We start from the raw sequence: 24,676 nt of genomic DNA on the forward strand, positions 1-24,676 counted from the left end.
GTTTGCAGTAGACAGTAAACAAGGTGAAGTGGGCAGAGATAGTTCCTTCTCCCACTCAGTTATAACTACTCTGGTTAGACTAGTCTGTCCATACCAAAATATATCACCTCTGATATCAAGAAGAAGGGAAGATAAGGCAAAGAAAAAAGGTCAGTTTTGGTTCAAATCAACAAATATGAGCACATACTAGCGACGTATTTTAACATCACTCTTACCAATATTGTAACTTCCTTGGAACCTTGTTCTTTTTCTTTTACCCATTTGGCAAAATTCAATTTCTGATGAACTTTCTATTTTCACCTATTTTGGCTATACTAACCCTGTTCCTATTTTATATGCACCTATAAGACTATATTTCTCTCCATCAGCAAATGTAGTTCAATTTGTAATTATATGTTCACAAATGTGATTAAACCTTTAGTGTCTTCCCCTTCCCCAGTAGACTAAGCCCAAGAATTTACACAAGGATTGTGACTATGTATTGCTCATGACTGTATTACTGGTATATAGCACAGTGTCTAAAAACACGATATATATATATAGATAGATAGATAGATAGATAGATAGATAGATGGATATAGATATATACATATATATATGTGCATATATAAGTAGATTAGGAGACTTACATGTAAGTGTATTCACATATACAGAATGAAAGAATATTTCAAGCACTATTATAAATAGGTTAAGCAGAAATACACACACACAAAAAAGACAAGAAATGTCACTGGTACTCAAGGAGTTTTAAATATCAGAATAGAAGTGATGTAGGAAGGTAGGGCAATATCAGTTTATTTTGGAGTCATAAAGAGTAATATCATAACAAAAAGTGATGAGCTAGATTTAGGCATTCATAAATCATGTAAGGATAGTCTCCCAATCTACTCTCCTACAATCCAGCACGGATTGGTGTGCTGGTTTTAAAATATGTACACATTTTTTTGTTTGTTTGTTTGCTTCTACTTTAAGCCTAATTCCTCTTCCCAGACTAGTATCTTTTTTTTTTTTTTTTAATACAAGGGATTGAAGGTGGGGGGCGCTTAACCACTAAGCTACATCCCCAGTCCTTTTTATTATTTTTTATTTTGAGACAAGGTCTTGCTAAGTTACTTGGGGCCACACTAAATTTCTGAGGAAGGCCTTGAACTTTCAATCCTCCTGTCTCAACCTCCCAACTCACTGGGATTACAAGTATTCGCCACCACACGCAGGCTGTCTTAGTGACTTGTTATGATGAATAGAATAAAGCAGAAGTGACAGTGTGGCATCTATTGAGACAAGGTCATAAAAAGTATTATGCCTTCCTCTTCTCCCTCAGAGCACTCCCTCTGGGGAGCCAGCTCCATGCCAAGAGGATGTATCAGCAGACCTACAGAAAGGCCCACAGCCAGTAAGGACCAACAAGGCCTCCTGTCAACAGGTGTGTGAGTGAGTGAGCTGTCTTGGTAGTGGATCACTCAGCCCTAGTATGACTTCATATGACTGTAGGCCTAGTTGTGATTGCAACAGCATGAGACTGAGTCATACAACCCAGGACAGCAGCTCCTAAATCACTGGCTCATAAAAAAAGTAAGACAACAAATTTTGTTTGTCATTTTAAGTCACTAACTTTGTTACACAGTGGTAGGTAATTAATACAACAGGAACTCATATTTTTTTAAGAGAGAAATTAGGAAACATTACCATGAAGGCAGGTGGCAACTACTTTTGCTTACATATCAATCATAACTTTGAGACAGGATCTCAATATGTTGCCCAAGTTGGTCTTAAACATATGGACTTAAGTGATCTTCCACCTCAGCCTAGATGAAAGTCACTGGGATTACAGACATGAACCACCATGGCCAGCAGACTCTTGAATTTTTAGAAAATTTTCATTCCAAATACATACTCCAAATACCTACCAGAAGGTACTTAATTAGATAGGTCCAAGGCTAAGCAGAATGATAACTGAGGTAGGACTAGAAGTTGGAGTCTCTAGGCTTCTGGAAAATACTCTTTTAACCAAAATAATGATTATATTTTTAAATAATAACTTTAAAAATATACATATAATTTTAAAAAATACTACAAAGATTAGATTGAAAACAAGGAATCTATTACCCTACCCTACTCTAACCCTGAGTCTCATTTCCCCATTTTAAAGACATGTTTCTTCTATATTTACCTTTATATTTCTAAATATGCATATATTTCTTCCTTTTCCCTTTGTTTTGCTATACTTGAGCCTGAATTCAGGGCCTTATGCATACGAGGCCAGTGCTCTACCATTGAGCTACATCCTTAATCCTTGTTTTCTTTAGAGACCAAGTCTCACTAAGTTGCCAGATTGGTGTTGAATTTGTGATACTTCTGCCTTAACCTCCTGAGTAGTGTGGATTATAAGGGTGTATCACTGTGCCCAGCATGTTGGCTATTTCTTGATATACCGATTTTAGGATTTGTGTGTGTGTGTGTGTGTGTGTGTGTGTGTGTGTGTGTGTTACTAGGGATTGAACCCAGGGGTGTCTTACCATTGAGCTGCACCCCAAACCTTTTTTCAATTTTTATTTCGCGATAGGGTCTCACTAAATTGCCAAGATTGACCTCTAACTTGCTATCCTCCCACCTCAGCCTCCCAAATCACTGGGATTATATGTATGCTTGGCTAGAATTTATCTTTTCACTTTTCAATTAAAAAGGTAAAGATTTACCATGTTTATATCACTTCAGACTCCCACTTTTCCTATTTCTATCTAATTATAGTTTCATTATGGGGCTATGTATGTCAAGAAAAAGACTATAGTTATATTTGCCTTATTGTAAAACCTTTTTGAACTGTCTGGAATAAAAAGTTGTCTTTTTTTTAAACAAATGGGCTCAGTTTTGTTTTATTTAATCTTTGATTTTCCCCAACTTTTCTACACAACTGTAAACCTCTGACAAGCGCTGTTCAGAAAGTCAGTGACATCTTGGATTCCCCCCAATTCTACTTTTCAACTACAAACAATGCTTCTGGAGTCTCAATCTTCTTGTTCTAAATTCTTACAACTTCTCTAACTCCTCTCCTATGTGCTATCTTCTCTTTCCTGATATTCCAGTTTTCTTTTTTGTTTTATTCCTTCGGTTAGTTGGATCACATTCTTCTAGTAATTTTCTCAAAAAAGGATTCAAAGCTATACATTTGAGACCTGTGTATCTTAATATATCTTAAATCTACTCTGACACTTGAGTTTGCCTGGCTATAGAATTCTCAGAATTTTGAAGGCCTTGATTCATTGTCCTGTAGCTTCTAGTGCTTCTAAACCTCCCTTCTGATTCTCAGTTCTTGGCAGCAGACCAGGTTTCTGGTTTTTCTGAAAGTTTTATCTCTGTTAGGGGCATTTTCTACCTACTGAAGTAAGCATTCATGGTCCCTATCAATCTAAAAAACCATCCTTGAATTTTGGCTAGTTTTTTTTTTTGATACCAGGGATTGAAACCAGGGGCGCTTTACTATTGAGCTACATCCTTATCCCTATTTATTTTTTATTTTGAGATAGGGTCTCACTAAATTGCTTGATCCTCCTGCTTCAGTCTCCCCTCCCAAATCATTACAGGTATGTACCACCACGCCCAGCTTTGGATATTCTCTTGAATTACTTCAAAGGCTATTTCCTCTTCTCTGTTTTCATGTTCTGTCTTAGTGATACTCTTAGAATTAGTCAGAGTCTGTTCCTCCGTTCCCTTTGGATTAATCCTCTAATTTGTCATCTTTTCTCATCTGCTTCTACCTCTTTGTCTATTTATTCCACTATCTAGAATGTTTCTGTTGACACATTTTGTTTTGTTATTTTTAGTTTACAAGAGCTCTTTCTTGTTCTCTGGTTGTTGCTTTTTGTAGAATTCATTTCTTATGTCTTTGAGGATATTGATTTATCACTTTGTTTTACTTTCTTCACTCTTGTTTTTCCTCAGTTCCTGTTTCCTATATGTTTTGGCCTGCTTCATGTTGGGGGCTTTCCTCATGAGCCTTGGCTTTCTGATCATTGAGTGAGGCACTATAAAGGCAGTGAAATTCTTAATGAATGTGGGGGGCATCTAGCTATCTTGTTGTTTGTTTGTTTTTAAATTTTTTTAGTTGTCAATGGACCTTTATTTTATTTATTTATATGTGTTGCTGAGAATCAAACCCTACATATGCTAGGCAAACACTCTACCATTGACCCTAGTCCCTATCTTGGTTTTTGTTTTGTTTTGTTTTTTGATGCCACTGTTTATTCCTGGAAGAATTTTACAGTCCTCTTTCAGAATGGGGATTGGGCAGAATGGGGTGAGTGGAAAGCAAGTGTGCACACAGGCCGCAGTCCAGGAGCTGAGCACTACCAGTGATCTGGAGGTGAGGGAGATATTTTAACATAGAGTAGCTGGTGGGGAAGTGTTCAGATAATCCATTCTTTTCTTCAGTTCAGAATTCTCACCTTTCTTTGGAATTGTTCTGAATTTAGAGTCTCTCGAGTTTGTAGCCATTCTGGACTAGATAATACTGAACTTAAAATTATTTTCTAAATGAATTTAGAAACTTTAATTTTTTTCTCATGAATCAATTGATAGTTGACCTCTGCGTTGTCTTTAGTTTTCCTGCATCACCTTTTATGTATTTTTGTCTTGTCACTTTGAATTCTATTGTGTTCCCACTCACAATTACTCTGTCCAATATTATTCCTTGGCTTCTAAGCTTATGGTATTTGTTTGAATATGTTTGTTTAAACAACACATTGCCCTGTGACATATCAGGTTGTTATTATATTTTCAGGTTTGTTAATTAACTAATTTATTTGTACACTCATTAATGCATTCACAAGTTGTCTTCTGAAATATATATATGGTCCTAAGTGCTGAGGAACCTGAAAATATCAAGACAAGTCCTCTACCCACTTGTTGAATGAGGGAAAGCCTATACATAAACATATATTTTATTCCATATGGTAAGTACACTTACACAACCTTATGGACCAAAGAAGAGGAATTAATCCAACCTCAGAGGAGGGGTTAGAGAAGACTTCATGGAGGTAACAGGGCCTGAGCAGAATCTTAAAGTAGTTAAAGTCACCCAAAGTAAGGCCCAGAGCTTGGGGCAGGGTAGTAAACATTTCAGGAATGGAAGCTCATTTCAGGTAGAAAGATTTTAAGACTGGAAACAACATTCGTGGATGGGGGAATATTAGCAGTTTGATAACTTTAAGTTGGAGAGCTACTAGAAATGAAGCTAGAGTGGATGGGAAAGATCATGGGGGATCCTGAGTGACATTCTGAGAGTCTTGGGCTTAATTTTTCAGACAACTGGGAGCATTGAAGGTTTTTTTAAAAAGGTATAATGTGGTCAGATTTACATTTTTGAGACATCAACCTAGTGAGGAAAATGTTTTTTGAGGCGTACAAACCTGGAAGCTGGGTGATTATTTAAGGGAATGAGGAAATAAATCAGGTGAGGGACAATGAAGTCCTTGGTTGTAAAGATGGAGAGGAAGGAGTCAATGAGGATATATGTAGAGGACAGGAAGACAGAACTTGCTGTATCAACATATCGTGGGGAGTGAGAGGGCAGCAGAAATTGAAGATAGCTTCCTGCTTTATAGATAACTAGATAAATATGGTATAACCAAATGTTTCTGAGAAACCAGATGGATGTGTCAAACTAGACAGTTGAATCTTGAAGCTCAGGGGAGAGATCTGAACTAGAGATACAGATTTGGGAGTGATGAGTATAGAGGAGGTATTTAGAATCAGGAGACTGGGTGATTTTCTCCTGTGGTGGGCTTAGACGAACACTGAACAAAAGATGGAATCCTGGGGAATATTCACATCTTAGAAGTGGGCTGGGGAAAAGCTCACAGAGGACATGGTTAAATAATATCAGAAAAGTATAGAGAGAAATTGGAGTGGTGGTGAATGTGGAATTCAAGGAGAGAAGAATTGGCTTTATCAAAATGCGGCAGAGGTTTCATGAAAAATGATCACTGGATTTGGCAATAAGAATGTCACATAAAAAGGAAGATGTTTCCGGAGAATGGAGCCAGAAACCAGACTGCACAGTGGGTTAAGGCATGAAATGGAAATTAAGGAGTGACATCAGTAACTATATATAGCTCCTCTTTCAGGAACTTGAGGTAAAGGCAAAAACAGAGCTTAGGTGGCCTGCCTTCCCATCTCAGAGGATCCTAAGCACCTTAAGAGAAGCATCCAGCAATGTAACATGCACATTTATAATTAATAAAGATTAGTTAGATAAGTAGCTCTAATCAAATAGTATCAAACCTTTAAATTTTACTTAGCCTTTTTTTTTCCTGCTTCACATTATTTTCTTTCTTATTCTTTTGAATGTTGGAAAAAGTGTAAGTACTCAGAGGTTACCCATAGAAATCTCTATGTCTCATTTTGAGAAATTGGGCTCAAGCCATTTCCTGCTTTCATCATTAAAAAATAAATAAATAATAATAGGTGTCATTTGCACAGTAATCAGAATTCCATCAAGAAATGCTGTGTCCATTAAGTTATGTTATTATAATCACTAGCATTAGAATAACGAGGTTGTGACCATGTTCATCTCTAAAATATTTAATGTTGTTTAGTAAAGTCATAATAGATGGGAGGCTAGGCTTTCAGAAATCAAAGGTTGAACTATGTACCCTGTGAGTGTTCTTGAAATAGTTATTGAATGACTAACCATTTATTTCATGGGCCAACACAGATGAGCCTAATGCTCAGGTAAGCCTATTTGAAGAAGTACACTCACACAAAAGACTGACTTAAAGGACTCTCAGGGAAATGTCAGTGATATAAAACTAGTTGACATGTCTAAAAATCCCTTACAAATCTGAAAGAAAAAATTATAACTATCAAGACAATAAAGTAAAAACATATGTCTTACATGGATATTATTTCTATTAAGTTTGTTAGAAATCTGTTCTGAGCAAGATTTTGAATTTTATGGAATAGAACTTCTTTTTTTGTTGTTGTTGTTGTTTTAATAAAGTTTTATTTTTCCAAATGTACAGTTGATTGGACCTGTTCATGCATCTTCACCAAAAGCTAGGGCATCTCTACCCTTGGTATTTCTGGTATAAATTACTTGAGCTCTGTGCTTTGAAACCAGTTTGATAAGCCCTTTACTGAGGAGCTCCTGAAATGCTTCCCTGGCCAGGAAACCTCGAATTTTCTGTCTCTCAGAGACCACAGCTGGGTCTTATAAGCTTATAGTTGGGAACTTCCTTACAGAGTTTGACATAAGAAGCTTTGTCAAGACTAGATTATTGAGCTTGTCCTGAACTTTGCCTTTGGACTATTTCTTCTTTTTTGGCTTTGCTCCCAGATTTGTTCACTGGGGGTCCTTGTCTTTCTTGCCGACTTTCTGGCATCTTTCTTCTTGTCATCTTTGGGTGGCATTGCAAAGATTGGAGAGCAGCAGCTGCTACTGGAGCATTGTCAAGATCTGGAATGGAACTTCTATCATGGGGATACTGAAAATTTTAAGCTCTCCCAGGTTGCAGACTATTGCATCAGGGTGAAATCTTGAGCTGATTCATGCTTCCTTCTGAAGCTTTATTCTCATTTTGTTAAAAAATGTTTTAGTTGTCAATGGATCTTTTTTTAATATATAATTTTTAGTTGTTGGTAGACCTTTATTTTATTTATGCATTTATATGTAGTGCTGAGAATTGAACCCAGTGCCTCACACATGCTAGGCAAGCATCTACACTGAGCTACCATTCTCACTTTTGATGGTCTAATATTCAATTAATACTATTGCCATAAGAAAGTCATTCATTCCAAAACATGTGCAAAAAGTTCCTTGTTGGTATCTCTGGGACTCTCAGGTATGTTTGAGACATAATCCTTGCTGAAAGAGTAATGTCATAAGATTACATAGTAATGCTGAAACAAACATGAGAGTGCAGATTTACTGATTTAAATTCATGTGGGTATATATGACATGTGGTATAGATCCAAAAGATCATAAGGTAATTTTGAGTTTCTTTAGGAACCTCCATACTGTTTTCCAAGTTGGTTGTGCATCGTTAGTGCCCCAGAGTCTCCTACTTAGGCAAGTGCTGCACCACTGAATGACATTCCAGACCTTTTAATTTGACTTGGAGACAAAGTCTCCCTAAATTGCCCAGTCTGATCTTGAACTTGTGATACTCTTGCCTCCCAACTACCTGGGATTTCAGGTTCCCAAGTAGCTAGGATTACTGGCCTGTTCCACTGCACCAGGCTATTGTCTTTCTGATAATAGCTATTTTAACAGGTGTGTTTTAAATTTGCATTTCCTGATGATTAGTGATGTGAGCACCTTTTCATATACCTGTTAGCTATTTGTATGTATTCTTTGGAAAGATGTCAGTTCAGCTCCTCTTTTAATTTTTTAAAATCCTCCCTGCCTCTCGGTACAGGATGGGAGGTGGGGGCATAAAAACCAGAGCCTGACCATATGGCATGCACTCTACCACTGAGCCATAGCCATGTCCAAAATATTCCAACTTTTAATATACAAGATGTTGAAAAGCATCAGTTCTTTTTAAAAACAACAGCCATAACAACAAAAATTCAGACTAGTTCCTTGGCTGAGTGTTAAAAGATCAGAACTAGGAATCAGAGGACTTGGCTCTATCATATAATCTCACCTCTCTAGGCTTGTTTTACCTATAAAATCAGAAGGTGGTCCTAACAACAGTTTACCATTCCAGTTCACACTAGCCACATTTGGCTATGAAATGTGCCTAGTTCGTATAGGATACACACTGGGTTTACAAACAAAACTGAAATGTTTTATGAATAAAATTAATGATTGCATTTTGAAATATTTAGCACATATTGGAATTAAATAAAACTACATTTAAAATAGTTTCGTTTGTTTCTTCTTGCTCTTTTGATGTAGCCACCAGAAAATCCAAATTACATATGCAACCCTGGTCTAAAAGATCTCTAATATGCCTTTCAGCTTTAAGACTCTGTCAGGGGCACTAAGGACACGTAATTCTCGTACGGTCGATTTCCTTGCACTGAGATAAGGAAGGATTGGCCAGCAGTGAGCGGGTTGGGGCGGGGTCCTGCAGGAAAACACAGGCCCCTCCGGCTTCGGCTCTCTCAGGGGGTGGGCTGGACCCCGACACCGGCGCGGGGTCTGGGGACTTAGGACTGGGCCGAGTCTCTACGCCCGGGGTGTCGGGGGCTCGGGGGCCCTGGAGTGAGCGCGGCCGGGAAGCGGGTTCGTGCGTCAGCCTCACGCGGCGGGAAGGAAGCCGGCCCCAGGCCCCGGGCGGCCAGCGCGGGCGCCACTGCACGTCCGCAGGCTCTGCCGGGAGGTGGCGGCCCCTGAGAGGCGGGAGAACCGAGGGCGGGCCTGGGAGGCGGCCCGGAGGTGGGGCGCCGCCGGGGGCCGGCCCGCTTGGGCTTCATCTGAGGGCGCGCGGCCTGCGCCCGAGTGCTGGGGACTCGGAGACGCGGGGCGACGAACGGCCGGAGCGGCTATGGGCCGCGGCTGGGGCTTCCTGATCGGCCTTCTGGGTGCTGTGTGGCTGCTGCGCTCGGGCCATGGTGGGCAGCAGCCCCCGGAGACGGCGGCGCAGAGGTGCTTCTGCCAGGTGAGGGGTGTGCGCGTCGGTGCTTCGGGTCTTAGCACCCCTTGCCCAGGCTGCGCGCTTGGTGTGGAGACACCGGCAGTTGAGGGGATGGGGTGCGTCACTGTACCTCCTGTTGCCCGGAACGAGCGCCCTGTGCTTCGTCACCGAGGTCTGAGTCCTCGGCAGCTGGTCTGGGTGGGCGAGGACCGGTCCTCCACCGCAGCCTGGACCTCAGCGCGCCCTGAGGCGCTTGGGACCAAGAGAGGGATGTGAGTGCCTGCTCTATGTTTTTACCAAGTTGGTTTATACATCACCTTTGGCCTTCGCTTCCCGGGGGAAAGGGGTGTGCTGACAGTGAGCACCCATTCTCAGTGTTCGCTATTTTCACAGAATCTGGGTCTTGGTAACTTCTAACTTTACCTGGAACTTGTGTAGTCCGTACCTGTGCTGGATGTCTTTGCCAACTTTTCTGGCCAGATCGGGCTTTTGTAGCCTGGGGAATGCTCTCATTCTCGTTGTCAGGCGGGAGAATGGCTTTGTGTGACTGTTTCTGTGTCCAAGCCCAGCTGCCTGGTATCTTTGGGGGCTCTGGCTGCCCTGTGGCTTCTTGCCCTGTGCTTTCTTTTTCCTGAATGTAATGATCTCTTATCGTGACACTTTCAAAGCTGATATGAATGGAAAGATGGCCAAGGAGTTTGATTACAAGCTTATTACGATTATTTCTCTGTAAGAGATGTTGAGTTCCCTGAGCAAAAAATCTCAAACTTAACAGTTTTCCTGCATCTCAGTGTACTATATTTCAAAGTCATTTTTTCTTAAAGTCACCTTTTAGGGGACTTCTATCAAATAAAGGTTACGTTTTATACAAAGTTGGGGCATCCAAATTATTAAGTAGATTTTATTATTTATGATCAGAAATAACATCTATGTGTGTAGGGGTATGTTGCATTATCATGGAGGAAAGAAGCACTTTATGGGAGCAAGAGGTACTGTCCCTTTCACTATTTTAAATTCTTGGACCTTGTTTTGCTGAGTGATTTGGGAGTAGAGATGAGCAATATCTGGGAGCCTGTAATGGAACTTGAAAGAAAATTGCTGCATTACAACCAGAACATTGGAAAGCCCCTTCACCTTCTGTGATTGCAAACAGCACACAATCAAGTACTTGAAAGGAAAAAGGGCTCATTTCCATCAGATTACAAATATTACATACACAAAGTTTAAATATTTAAAAAATAAATAAGGTAGAAATAAGTCTTTAACATATTCAGTGCTTAAACATGTCCAGTGTAACATTTTCAATGATATTCTGGAGGTTTGGATAATGGAAAGAAGTTCTGTTTAACTCTTTGACTTTCACTTTCTCTCCAGTAACCTTTTAGAGGTCTGCTTAAAATTGGGGAAGTTTTAATTTTTCTACATTTTTTTTTCTGATTAGTGATTAACATCCTCTGATGTACTCCCCAACACAAAAACATGTTTTTTTTTTTTTTCCTTTTAAACAAGATTGGTTGTTTTTCAGAGTCAACTTTAACAAATAGTGAACTATCTGGATGTGGTGGCCCATACCTGTAATCCCAGCTACTTGGGAGGCTGAGACAGGAGGATTGCAAGTTCAAGGTCACCCTGGCAACTTAGAGAGACTGTCTCAAAACAAAAACAAAACCCAAAAAGGAATGGTAAATAGGGTAGCACAGCAAAAAAACAATTTTAAGAGAAATTTAAAATGGTGTACTTAAAAACACAGATCATCAATTCTCATTTAAAAAATAAAACAAAAGTGTACATTAGTTCTATTATGACCAATAATAGATGGGATGAGAGTGAGGGGAGAAGTGGTGAGAACAAAAGACAAGAAGAGATGAGTGCTACAAATCATTTATTCAACAAACTGTATACATTGATTTAAGAGTTTGGTAAACAGAAACAACTAAGGTATGATCCTTACCCTGGAAAGCTTACAGTGTGGTGAGTGATGTTCATTGGGAGTTGATAGGAGGTACAGATCCTAGGCACTTAAAAAAAACAAGTTAGTAAATATTGCTAGAAAATGTATTAAAAACTAAAATTTCACCTAATGTTTGGAAATACAACTTAAAATATTCTCTGGTTTGATTTACAGTATCCAATGAGCTGCAAAGTCTTGTGAATTCTGTATTGTTAATAGTCTTATGTGTTTGTCCCTTCCTGTTATCTGTCCTTGCCACTTCTGCTTTGGGTTTCCACATCACCATCTTACAGTAGCACAGGGTGCCTGGCTTAGAGTTGGGGTTCAGTTTATAATATATCAGCTGTGATTTGAGCCAGAGCAGCATATAGTTGTTCTACCTTAGGAAGTCATTGAAATAAAATTGTATAGATCTCTACAAATGATCAGTTTAATCTTAATAAGCATTTGTTGAGGCCTATTGTCAAAAAGTTTTGAGTGATCAAAAAATGAATTTAGGAGCTGGGGTTGTGGCTCAGTGGTAGAGCACTTGCCTCACATGTCTGGGGCACTGGGTTCGATCCTCAGCACCACATAAATAAATAAAATAAAGGTATAAAAAATTAAAAGCCAGGCATGGTTGCACATACCTGTAATTCCAGTGGCTCATGATGCTGAGGCAGGAGAATTCCAAGTTCAAAGCCAGCCTCAGCAATTTAGCAAGGCTCTAAACAATTTAGGGAGACTCTGTCTCAAAATAAAGTGTAAAAAGGGCTGAGGATGTGACTCAGTGGTTAAATGCCCCTGGGTTCAATCCCTGGCACCCCCCACCACCTCAAAAAAAAATTAAAATAGAAGTTTAACATTCCAGAATACTGAACCTGGTATATAATTGGTGCTTAGCATATATTAAGGAAATTATAGTACAAGATGTAAGCACTATGCCAGTAGATATATATATATATATATATATATATATATATATATATATATATATATATATATATTTTAATATTTATTTTTTAGTTTTAGATGGACACAATATCTTTTATTTTACTTTTATGTGGTGCTGAGAATCGAACCCAGTGCCTCACGCATGCTAGGCGAGCGTGCTGCCACTTGAGCCACATTCTCAGCCCCAGTAGAAATATTTAAAAAATATTTTTTCTGCTTAGCAAAGCATTTGCATGTTTTTCTGGAATCATTCTTTCAGAGCAGATTAATGGCTCCAAATGAATCTCTCTGAAGTTGGTCAGTTATTATAAATGCCCGTTAGTTGACATAAAATCCTACTACACTTATTTTTACTATAGATTGTAAATTCTTTTGTTAATAGCATTTCAGTGTTAGTTGTTCAAATAACTAATGGTTAATTGCTTGGGACTTATAAAATCTTCCTTGTATACTACCCCTTGGTTTTCTTTCTTTCTTTTTGTAAGTCAATCTATTTTAACAAATTTACAGAAAATTGGCTTTGAATATATAAGCCTATGAAGTTTAATACGAGTATAGTTTGTATAAACAACCTTATAACCAGGACCTGCCCTTTCTTTAAACCAAAATAGGATTTGTAATATTTGTGTGGGTTTAAAGCAAATGAAGGTCTTTCACAGTTTATTATCTCTTTTGACAATTACTATCCCATTATTTACCATTAGAAAGAATGAAATAATAGAACTTTAGAAATCCCAATTAATGGAATCCTAGGATGTATTTTAAAGAAATAACCTCAGAGGAAATATTGAAGCCCAGATAAGGAGGCAATATGGACATCTTTTACATTTAATTAAAAATGAGTATAAACTCCTATGCACTCAAAATGTTTTTGCCAGTCTTAGTATGGCAAGTGCTAATAATACTCAGAGGCACTGAAGTGTGGTAGAGCCACATCAGGCCAATGAAAGGAGAGTAGCTCAGATATTCTAAAATGACTTCTCCAAAAGTGGATTATTTTTAGTTTGGAGTGCATTGTAGATATACTCTGCAAACATGTATTTTAATAGATTTAACCTGTCAAGTGTCTCCTTAAGTCAATTTTTAAAGTGGATTTAATTGTTAGCCCAAGTGACAGAGCCATGGGAGAGATACTCGGTTATATGTTGGGTGGCGGGTGGAAATAAGCCCAGAATTAGAACCTAGTCACAAGGATCTTTGAAACAGGTTTTACTGGAGAGGTGTTCATTGACTGAATGCCTGCCACATTCCAGGCTTTTCTGAATAAAAGGGTGTAAAACAAATATTTTCATAATGATGGCTGTGTAACAAAGTTTTAGAGAGACTTCAGACTTTAAAGTGGTAGTTGCTCCCCACCCCCCCTATTTTTTTGTGGTGCTAGGGACGAAACCCAGGGCCTCATATAAACTAGGCAAGGATTCTGCCACTGAGTATACCCCCAACCCTAATGAGTTGGTAGTTCTTAAATTCCACGCCCTTCTACTTGGGATAGAACTTTGGTATATCCATGCCTCTATTGACAGGGTTGCCCTCAAGTACTGTTAAGGAGTGAATTATCTTCATGGTCTTCCTCTTACACTTGTGCTGTTTTGTATCCTTTGATCTACATCTCCTCATTTCCTTCTCCCCCAACCATAAGTAACCACTGTTTCAGGTCTCTATCTTTGTATTTGAACACACATGCTTCCTTTTTTAACACCATAAATTCTGCATATAAATGAGATCATGCAATATTTTTTCTGTGTCTGGCTTATTTCACTTAACATAATATCTTCCAGGCTTATCTATATTATGGACAATATCATGTGTGTGTCTGACATTTTCTTTATCCATTTGTGGGTAGGCATTTAGAAATCTAATGTACAATATGAGGACTATAGATAATAATAATGCATCATATTCAAGATTTTTGCTAAATGAGTAGATAATAGCTCCTCTTGCCATGAGGGTCAGGGGAATAATTGTGACGTGTTGGATATGTTAATTTGCCCCACTAGTAACTATTTTACTATATATACACACACACACACACACACACACATACATACATACATACATATATATGTAGGTATATATCTGTATCTGTATATATAACATTCCATGTCACATATCTTAAATATGCACATAAGATTTATTTTTAAATTTTTATGTTACTTTTTATGGTCCCCAAACAAAATAAAATTAAATATACCTGAAGCTCTGTACCAAATAAATCATACTTTGAGCACATACATTTATTTATTTATTTATGTTTTCTTCCTCTGTATTGAGGCATAATTGACAAAAATTGCATATATTCAATGTATACAACATGACATTTGATATACATATATTTTGGGAGATGATTACTATAATAAAGTTGATTTACATATCTATTACTTCACATAGTAACCTTTTTTGTACACCTGCATGGTGAGATTACTTAAGAATTTCAAGTATATAATACATTATATGACCTTGTACAGTAATAGTCACCATACTGTACATTAAGTCTCCAGAATTTATTAATATTTTACTACTTTCTGCACCCTCAACTCCTAGTAACAACTTTTCTCCTTTATGATGCTATAGGTTTGACTTTTTATTTTAGATTTCATGTATCAATGAAATCCTGACATTATTTCACTTTGCGTCTGGCTTATTTTGCTTAGCATAATGTCCTCCAGGTTCATCCAGGTTATTACGAATGGCAGGACTCCTTGACAGATACTTAGATTGTTTCTATATTCCAGCTATTGTAAATAATGATGCAGTGAACATAGGAGCGCAGATATATCTTTAATGACAGAACTATTTTTATTTTCTTTGGCTATGTATCAAGGAAGTGGAATTGCTGGATCATGTGATAGTTCTATTTATTTATTTTGTTTTTGAGGAACCACCTTGTTTATCATAGTGGGGCTGTACAAATTTACATTCCTGCCAACAATGTATAAGGGTTCTGTTTTCTCTACAGTCTCATCAATATTTGTTATTTATTTTATTGTGGTTTTGATGTGAATTCCCCTGATTACATGATAAGTGATATTGAACACATTTTCCACATATTTGTTTGTTAGTCCTTTGTATGTCTTTGTAAAAATTTCTATTCAGGTTCTTTTTTCATTCTTTTTAGTCAGCTCTTCCCCCCACCCTCTTTCTCTCTCTCTTGAGTTGCATGAATTCTTGGTATATTTGGGATATTAACTTCTTATCAGACAGATAGTTTGCAAATTTTCTCCCATTCTACAGGCTGTTTTCATTTTGTTGATTTTTTTCCTTTGCTGTTCAAAAACATTTTAGTTTGATGTAGTCTCACTTATTAATATTTTAAAAAAAGTTTTAATCACTGTTGCTGTTAAAAAACATTCAGTTATGTCCGTCTTGAAGAATGAATGCTGGAGTATTTAAAATAACACATTTGTAAAACTGAACCACATTTTTTTGAGGGAGGGTACCAGAATTGAACTCATGGGCCCTTGACCACTGATCCATATCCCCAGTCCTATTTTGTACTTTATTTAGAGACAGGATCTCACTGAGTTCTTAGCGCCTCGCTTTTGCTGAGGCTGGCTTTGAACTTGTGATCTTCCTGTCTCAGCCTCTAGAGCCGCTGGGATTACAGGTGTGCACCACCACACCAAGCAAACGTGAACCAGGTTGTCAGCATTATGCTTTGTTCTTGGTAGACTCATGTTTGTTTCTGCTCTTCATGTCCAATTATAAACCCTGGCCATATTGACTTCTGTAGTAGTAAATTGATCTCAAAGAAAGTCAATGTTTTCCTCAAGAGAATCCAGATTTTTTTGTGGTAGTTGATAAAGTCTTTCCCAACAATGCCTGAGCTTCACCAGTATCATTTTCAACTATTACATAAGCCTCCAACCACAGACAAACTGTATCAATAGGAGGAAACAAAGCTTTGCAGTGCAGGTTGTCTGTCAGTAAGAATTCGGTCTCCAGGCAACTGGTGGGCTATTTATTTCCATCTTCATGTATTTTAGAATTTACAAAATCTGCTTCAGTTCAGAAATCTGACCTTTAAGCCTCCTTTTCTTGAGCAAGGTTCAGTTCCATAACCTCGTACTTTTGGTACTATTCATCCAGCTTCTTTAGTATTGTACCTGCAGTCTCATTCCTAGGCTGTTTCATGAAGAAATCCACATCTTCCACAATGACATGTCCTCAGGAATCCTCAGGTGGAGCTACCTGTAACCTGCAACCACTTCTTGTATGCCCCAACAGTCCCCTAAGCAGATACCTTCTTGAGAAATATAGCATGAGACTAACTGCCTACTCCTGCTTATTTTTGTTATTATTGCCTGTGTTTTTACTACCATCTCTAAATTATCACTGCCAAGACCAATGTTGTGGACCTTTCTCCTGTGTTTTTTGTTTGTTTTAAGGAGTTTTATGGTTTAGCATTTTGTTTAAGTATTTAATTCTGTTAAGTTGATTTTTTTAAATGTGTGATGTAAGATAAAAAAACTTTTTTTTTTTTTTTTTTTGCACATGGATGTCCAGTTTTCCCAGCACCATTTATTGAGGAGACCGTTCTTTCCCCATTGTGAGTTTTGGAACCTTTGTCAAAGTTTGGTTGTCCATGTATGCATAGGCTTGTTTCTGTAGCCTCCATTGGGTTCCATTGGTCTGTGTGTCTGTTTTTGTGCTGGTACCATACTATTTTATTACTATAGCTTTTATAATGTAATTTGAAGTTAGGAAGAAGGCTACTTCCAAGTCTGTTCTTCTTGCTTAAGATGGCTCTATGGGGCTGGGGTTGTGGCTCAGTGGAAGAGAACTCGCCCAACATGCTTGAGGTACTGGGTTCGATTCTCAGCACCACATAAATGTAAAATAAAAGATATTGTGTCCACCTAAAACTAAACACTAAATATTAAAAAAATTTTTAAAAAGATGGCTTTAATTGTTTGGGGTCTTTTGTGGTTCATATGAATTTTAGGATTGCTTTTTCTATACCTATGAAAAATGTCATCGGAATTTTGAGAGGGATTGCATTGAATCTGTAGATGGCTTTGTGTACTATGGACATTTTAGTATTACTAATTCTTCAAAATCCATGAATGTGGGATATCTTTTCATTTATTTTTGTCTTCTTCATTATCTTTCATCAACATTTTATAGTTTTTTCAGTGTAAAGATCTTTCACTTTCTCAGTTACATTTCTTGCATTTATTCCTTTTGATGCTAATGTAAGTGGGATTGTCTTCTTCGTTTCTTTTTCAGATATTTTGTGTTAGTTTATAAAAAATGCAACTGATGTTTGTTTGTTTGTTTGTTGCAGTGTAACTTAAAGTGATTCCTAGCGGAAGCACTTTAAGTTACACCTCCCCAGCTCTGAAACTGTACTGATTTTTGTATTTGATTTTTTTTTTTTTTAGAATTTTTTTTTAATATTTATTTTTTAGTTTGTTTTCGGCAGACACAACATCTTTGTTTGTATGTGGTGCTGAGGATCGAACCCGGGCTGCATGCATGCTAGGCTAGCGTGCTACCACTTGAGCCACATCCCTAGCCCCTGTATTTGATTTTGTATTCTAAAATTTGTTAGTTCTAACGGATTTTTGGTGGAGTCTTTAGGGTTTTCTATATACTGTGTAAGATCATGTCATCTGTAAACAGAGACGATTTACTTCTTCCTTTTCAATTTAGATACCTTTTATTTCTTTTTTGTTGCCCAGTAGGACACTTTGAATACTTTTAAAGGCATTTCATAAAAAAATGAGTATGAAGAGTAAAGTCTTACACCACTTTGAGTGAAAAACTAAAATTATATGGTAGGACTAGTATTTGTTGATATTTTAAGAAGAAAACTAGAAGATGTTTTTTTTTTTTTGTTTGTTTGGTCATTCATTGCAAATTAAAGAATATCTGTAACTAGAAAATAGTGAGCAAATAGATCAGTGTAATTTTCTTTTCTCTTATCTTTTGCATTTGGCTAAATCAACCAGAATCAATGGAGAAAGTTTCTGAGACTGTCTTCACTGCTAATTTATTATTACTATTATTATTTAGTTCTTTATTCCATTGGGGCTACAGATGTCAAATTTTCAGAAAATTTTAACTGCAAACTTACCCTATTTTTTTTTCTCTTTTGTAAGAAAATGTCACAGGAGAATAGAAGATCTCTGTCACCAGAAGCATTTAAACAAAGGTTGGGTGATAATAACGCTTAACACTTACTGAACATTTGCTCTGTATTATTTTATCCTGATATCAAATCTGTGAGATGATAACTATCATTATTTTGTATTAAGATATTGAATTGAGGAATAGAGAGATTAACTAACTTGGATAAGGTCAAAACTTAGCTAAGTGACAAAGATGAGATTCTAACTTAAGAAGGTCTGACTCCAGAGCATGCATACTAACCATTGATGCACACTGCCTCCTCCTTAAGGTGCACCTATGGAGGGGGTTGCTGATTTTTGCTTGAGAGGTTGCGATAGAAGGCCTTCAAAGGCTTTTCAGCTCTTAGGAGACTAGGACTTTAAACTGGGTGATGTTATATGTCAGTCCTACATTGGTATTTATATATACCATCCTTAACCTGGGTCTTTTTTTTTTTCAGTTGTAGATGGACATAATACCTTTATTTTATTTGTTTATTTTTATGTGTTTCCGGGGATCAAACCCAATGCCTCATGCATGCTAGACAAGTACTCTATCACTGAGCCACAATCCCAGCCCCTCAACCCGGGTCTTTTTATTTCCAGCTATTATTTTAGCCCCTTACCTAAGACTGATGATTTCATGAAGTCTAGAGCACTGAGCTTCAAATTTTAGCGTACATTATGCATTTTTTAAAAATTCAGATTCCTGAGGCAGATCCAGAGTTGTCTCTCAGTGGGAGACAGTGAAGAGTTACTTCAGCAACACTGAAGCACATCCTTGTTATAGTCTGGCACCTATCTTTTGGTCTTAGATTAGGTAATAGGATTTTGATTTATTTCCAAGAGTCTGTCCTGGTTCTAGTAACATGTTTTCTACCTTAGCCCTTTCCTGTGACTCTATTTTGCTAACATGCCTTGTTTTCTAATTAATAGAACTGGGCTTGCAATATACCTGCTAGGCTTTCTTCCAGAAATCAGGTTCTGCTGCCTGTTGGCAGGCTCACCTAAACTGTCAGATGGCTTGGATTTCCAAGTAGCTTCCTGTCTTGTCTTTGCTGGGCTCTCTCCATCTACTGAAATCCCTGCCATCTTTATGTGGCTTCCTTATCTGTCTTGCTACCTGTGGTTACAGTGGGGAATACCTCCTATTCCATATCTAACATAAGGGGCAGGAGACTTAAAAATCCAACATTTGACCTGCCTCCTTTTCCTCGAATGTCTCTTGGCAACATGTCACCTCTTTTCCTTTCTGATTTGGGACTTCTCAGAGCTTCCTTTGTATTTGGTTTATACAGATAGGTAGAATGTTGGGTGTGAAGGGTTGTTTATCGTAGCTGCCTGCTTATCTTGCTATGTTGAGTGACTTCCTGCCCAAGTGTGCTTGTGTGCTCTGGGGCACTGAGCACTGTCACAAGTGACATGGTAGTACAGAGGTACCATTAGAGAGAGTGGCACTATTCTCAGTGATGAGTGACAGTGGATAGCATTCATCCATTCATTTACCACCATTCCATAAATAATTATTGTTCATCTACTGTGCACTTCCTAAAAGCATGGTGCTAAGTACTGGAAACACAAAGATGAACAAACATGATTTTGCCCTTAAGGATTTTATTCTCTGGTGGGCAGGAGGGAGATAGTAAATTCAGCACAGTGAGGTATTTTTATACTATAGCAGTATGTGGATGCTCTGGGAGCACACAGAAGAGGCAGTTAACCCAGTAGTGGTGAGGTATGCCTGAGAGATGGCTTCTGGAAAGTGGGTACACTGAGCTGGGTCTTGAAGATATATTCTTACTGTGAAAATGAATTTCTGGGGGAAAAATGGATTGCTCCAAACTCTCTCAAATTTCTCCTGTTCTTTTGTTTCCTTTTGTAGCTTAATGTCTCTGCTTTGCTGGTGTTCTTTTGGCCTTGTGGTCTTTCTGGTCCTGTTATTCTTTGAATAATAATTTGTACCAAAGGGGAGAAACAGTCTTTTGTCCTTAGAAGTTTTGCTTTTAATGTTCAAAAGAACATGCGAAAAATCAAATCATCTAGATTATAAGCACTTTAGTGTTATTAGTATCCAAAATTAGGATTCATTGGGGCTGGGGGTGTAGCCCAGTGCTAGAGAGCTGCTTCATGAGCTCCAGGCCCTGGGTTCAACCCCCTGCACCAAACATGCGCTGCACACACACGCATAGAATGAGGACTCTAAGATTGTGGTGTACTCAGAATTTTCAGTAGGCTACAAGGACACATTTGCATATGAAATGAAAACAGTTATTATATGACAAAATATGTAGATCAGATTTCTAGAAACTGAATTAGCTCCAAACAAATAAGATTAGAAAAATCATTAAAAATCTTAGCTCTTGAATATTGCTGTTATAATTCAAAGTCTTCTTGTCTCTTAGGTGAAAATTTTCCAAACTGTTTTGTGATAGTCTCAAATTAAAAGTTATTGTATGATTTTACATATTCCAAAGGGTAAACACCTAAATTTAATATTTCAATAAATATTTTTACTTTGTTTCTTACAAGTAGATTTTAACAATATGTTTTTATAGGCAGTAGGTATCCCTAAAATATAATCAAATGTGGTTTACAATGAAGACATTCAGACCACAGAAGGGTCTCTTTTTTTTTTTTTCTACAGAATGCTGCCTGTCCTCAGTCTTTCCCCAAGGTTTTTTTTTTTTTTTTGAATCATTATGTGTTTGTTTTTTAAAAGAAATGTTTGATTACTTCTGTTACATGTTTGCTTAGCCCCAAGTAAACAGCTAGGAATTTTAGTTTCACAACTGAAAACATCATCTGATTATAATATAACTTCCCATTGTATCCTCATAAAGGTATATTTAATAGTTTATCTAGTAACTAGGATTTAAGACCTCAATATTGAACATTTGAAAATCAGGATTGGCTTTGTGATCATTTTGCTATTTCAGTTTTGCTAATGTAAATAATTTCTAAGCATCATTCCAAACCTATAGAAAATTATTATGGCCCATTAACTAAGGATTGTTAGAAATTTATAATGATTTATGTTTTTTTTAAATTCAGTGACACGTCTTTTTATATAGTCATCAAGTCTCTGACCTATACATCCTCTAAAAATGAAAGGAAAACTGAGACAACTGAAATTATACGACTACAGAGTCTCAGGAAAACCAACAATGGGATACACTTGGGTTTCAGGAAAGATGGGTGGAAGTGGGAAACCTCTAGGCAATCTGAGTAACATGTGCTATCTCTTATTAATGCTTGTTGGAGTGTCTTTTAAGGTCTTTTCTCTCTCTGCTGACTAGCTCACATGCTTATCTGTTCACATGATGGAATATGGTCTGAGTTTATGTGTTCACAGGTCTGGTCACAGGAAGATACTTCTCTCCCTTTTATCTCAGTGCCCATCTTTGGTCTAGTTATCTGGGGTCTGGAAGGAGGGGTACAGAATGACTTTGAGGGAACTAGCTCTGTGTGTGTGTATTTTCATGAGCCCAGCACACCCTACAGAATTGCTCTAGGGATGTAGTAAGAGCAACAGTATCACTAGACTATTGTCATACCCCATCTTAGAAAATTATGAGGGGTGGATAAAGGTTGATTGAGTAAGAGGTATTTTATAATAACCACGTGAGGAAAAAGAATCTTGTTGCATCTTGGACATTTTTGGTTTATTGTTTCATTTTCTTTGGAACAGGTTAGTGGTTACTTGGATGACTGTACTTGTGATGTTGAAACCATCGATAGATTTAATAACTACAGACTTTTCCCAAGACTACAAAAACTTCTTGAAAGTGACTACTTCAGATATTACAAGGTACTTTTAATTTTAATTTTTTTATAAGAATACTTTAAATGGATAATTCCATTTTCTTAAGAATTACTAAGCTTCAAAATTGTGGTTATTATTTAAAATTGAGAGAAACTTTACTCAGGAAATTCACTTTATATTAGTGAACCATTTGGTTCTGAAACCATCAATTGGATACTTTTAATAAAAAAATGATAGTTTTGTACTGTATAGTTAGGAACCACCTATTTAAATTGAAGTTAGAACAAAAACTTATTTCTATCCAAACAGTGAGTACATAATTTTCTCAAACATCAGATTTTCCCTAATTAATTAAAATAACTAAATTTAAAAAAATTTAGAAACAGCATGGTTTTATTTAAACTCATTATTTTAACAAGTCACTTGTAGCATTTTATCTTAAGATAACTACTGGAAGAATTTAGAAAATCTGATCATTGAAGTCTTTAGTTGTAGTTTGAGTTCACAATTTAACTTTTCTCTACTTGGTAACTGTTTCTTGCTTTAAAAAGTATGAGTTGAGCCGGGCACGGTGATGCATGCCTGTAATCTCAGCGGCTCTGGAGGCTGAGACAGGAGGATCACAAGTTCAAAGCGAGCCTCAGCAATGGTGAGGCGCTAAGCAACTCAGTGAGACCCTGTCTCTAAATAAAATACAAAATAGGGCTGGAGATGTGGCTCAGTGGTTGAGTGCTCCTGAGTTCAATCCCTTGTACCAAAAAAACAAAACAAAACAAAACAAAAAAAAGTTGATAATGTAAGCTGTTTTGACTCCTGATTGCCATATGTTCAGGGTCTGGTTAATGGTTGTCTGCGTCTTTCTAACTGACTTATCAATTTGCCTATGTCAGCTATACACATACAGCCAATGGAACTGGGTGACTAATAAGTGGAAGAAATAGCAGGATTGTAACATATCACATAACCAGTTCATAGCCTCACAATTCAGCAGTTGTCAATTATAATCTTGGGGTTCTTATTTTTAAAACTCCTACTATTATTCTACAGGTAAACCTGAAGAAGCCGTGTCCTTTCTGGAATGATATCAGCCAGTGTGGAAGAAGGGACTGTGCTGTCAAACCTTGCCAATCTGTAAGAACTATGTGTACCTTTAAGATCTATTGCACCTATTTTCATCCATTACAATTTTTTAAAGGGGGCCAAGATAACCAAATAATAATTCAATCCTTAGTTTAAATATAACATTTAATATTTATGAATTGCAAATCTAAATGTCTAAGTGTAAAACCTATTTTGAATTAAACTGACTTCATAATGATAAATTTTTTGTTGTTAATATAATCCCTTGATTTATTCGAGAGATTAGTTGTGCTCTTGGCTTGGTATTTGTTTTTCTTCCTACATCTTACCTGAAAAAGTTATGTGTATGGTATAATCAAATGAAATTAATTGAAGTATAATTAAAATTCCTTTACTTTTTAAAACAAATTTTGTTTTTTAGTTGTAGTTGGACACAATACCTTTATTTTATTTATTTATTTTTATGTGGTGCTGAGGATCAAACCCAGGGCCTCACAAGTGCTAGGCGAGCGCTCTACCGCTAAGCCACAACCCCACCCCAAAATTTCTTTACTTTTTTGGTATAATTTTTTCTTGGATTTCCTGGGGTAGAAATTGAGAGTGGACGAAACACCTGATTTTACTTTGGAATCTTAGAGCATTAAAAGTTGAAGTACTCTATGAAAGTAGAGATTTTTGAAATACTTTGAAATGAAGTAGGTTTTGCCTCCCTTTAAAAGCAGATAGGGTCGGGGTGTAGCTCAGTGGTAGAATGCTTGCCTATATGCAAGGTCCTGGTATAAACAACAACAATGAAGGAAAAAAAAGTATATTTTCATTTTATTTATTTTTATTGTGACAAAATATGTATAGCATTGAATTTACAATTTTAACCATTTTTAAGTGTACAGTTCAGTGGCATTAAGTACATTCATATTGTTGTGGAGCTGTCACCCTTCACCTGTCTCCAAAACTTTCTCATCCTCCCAAACTGAAACTGTTGCCACTTGACCACTAACTCCCAAGTCCCCCCCCCCCCCCCCCCCCCAGCCTCTCAGTATTTGGCAACCACCACTCTGTTGTTTTCTCTGTGAATTTGAGTATTATAGGCACCTCCTTTAAGGGAAATAATACTATATTTGTCCTTTTTTGCATATGGTTCTGTTTCATGTAGAGTGATGTTTTTAAGTTGATATATACTATAGCATTTATTAGAATTTTATTCCACTTTAAGGCCAAGTTACAATGTTGCACCGTATGTCTGTACTAAGTTTTGTTA

At 37.2% G+C, this 24,676-nt stretch overlaps 1 protein-coding gene and 2 pseudogenes across 1 annotated transcript in view; 1 reads left to right on the forward strand and 2 right to left on the reverse strand.

Moving 5' to 3' along the window:
• Positions 1-7,033: 7,033 nt before the first annotated feature.
• On the reverse strand, positions 7,034-7,407 carry LOC114087943 (small ribosomal subunit protein eS25 pseudogene; annotated as a pseudogene).
• A 1,733-nt stretch (positions 7,408-9,140) lies between these two features.
• Ero1a (endoplasmic reticulum oxidoreductase 1 alpha) overlaps positions 9,141-24,676 on the forward strand; it is a 48,458-nt gene continuing 32,922 nt past the window's right edge. The window contains exons 1-3 of the mRNA XM_027929529.2: positions 9,141-9,605; positions 22,264-22,383; positions 23,386-23,469. Coding sequence (XP_027785330.1) covers positions 9,492-9,605; positions 22,264-22,383; positions 23,386-23,469 — 318 coding nt within the window. The 5' untranslated portion in view covers positions 9,141-9,491. The remainder of the gene's footprint in view (positions 9,606-22,263; positions 22,384-23,385; positions 23,470-24,676) is intronic.
• LOC114087994 (prefoldin subunit 3 pseudogene) lies at positions 16,114-16,676 on the reverse strand (annotated as a pseudogene).

This window comes from Marmota flaviventris, chromosome 2, assembly GCF_047511675.1.
Source record: "Marmota flaviventris isolate mMarFla1 chromosome 2, mMarFla1.hap1, whole genome shotgun sequence".
NCBI classification, from domain to species: Eukaryota; Metazoa; Chordata; class Mammalia; order Rodentia; family Sciuridae; genus Marmota; species Marmota flaviventris.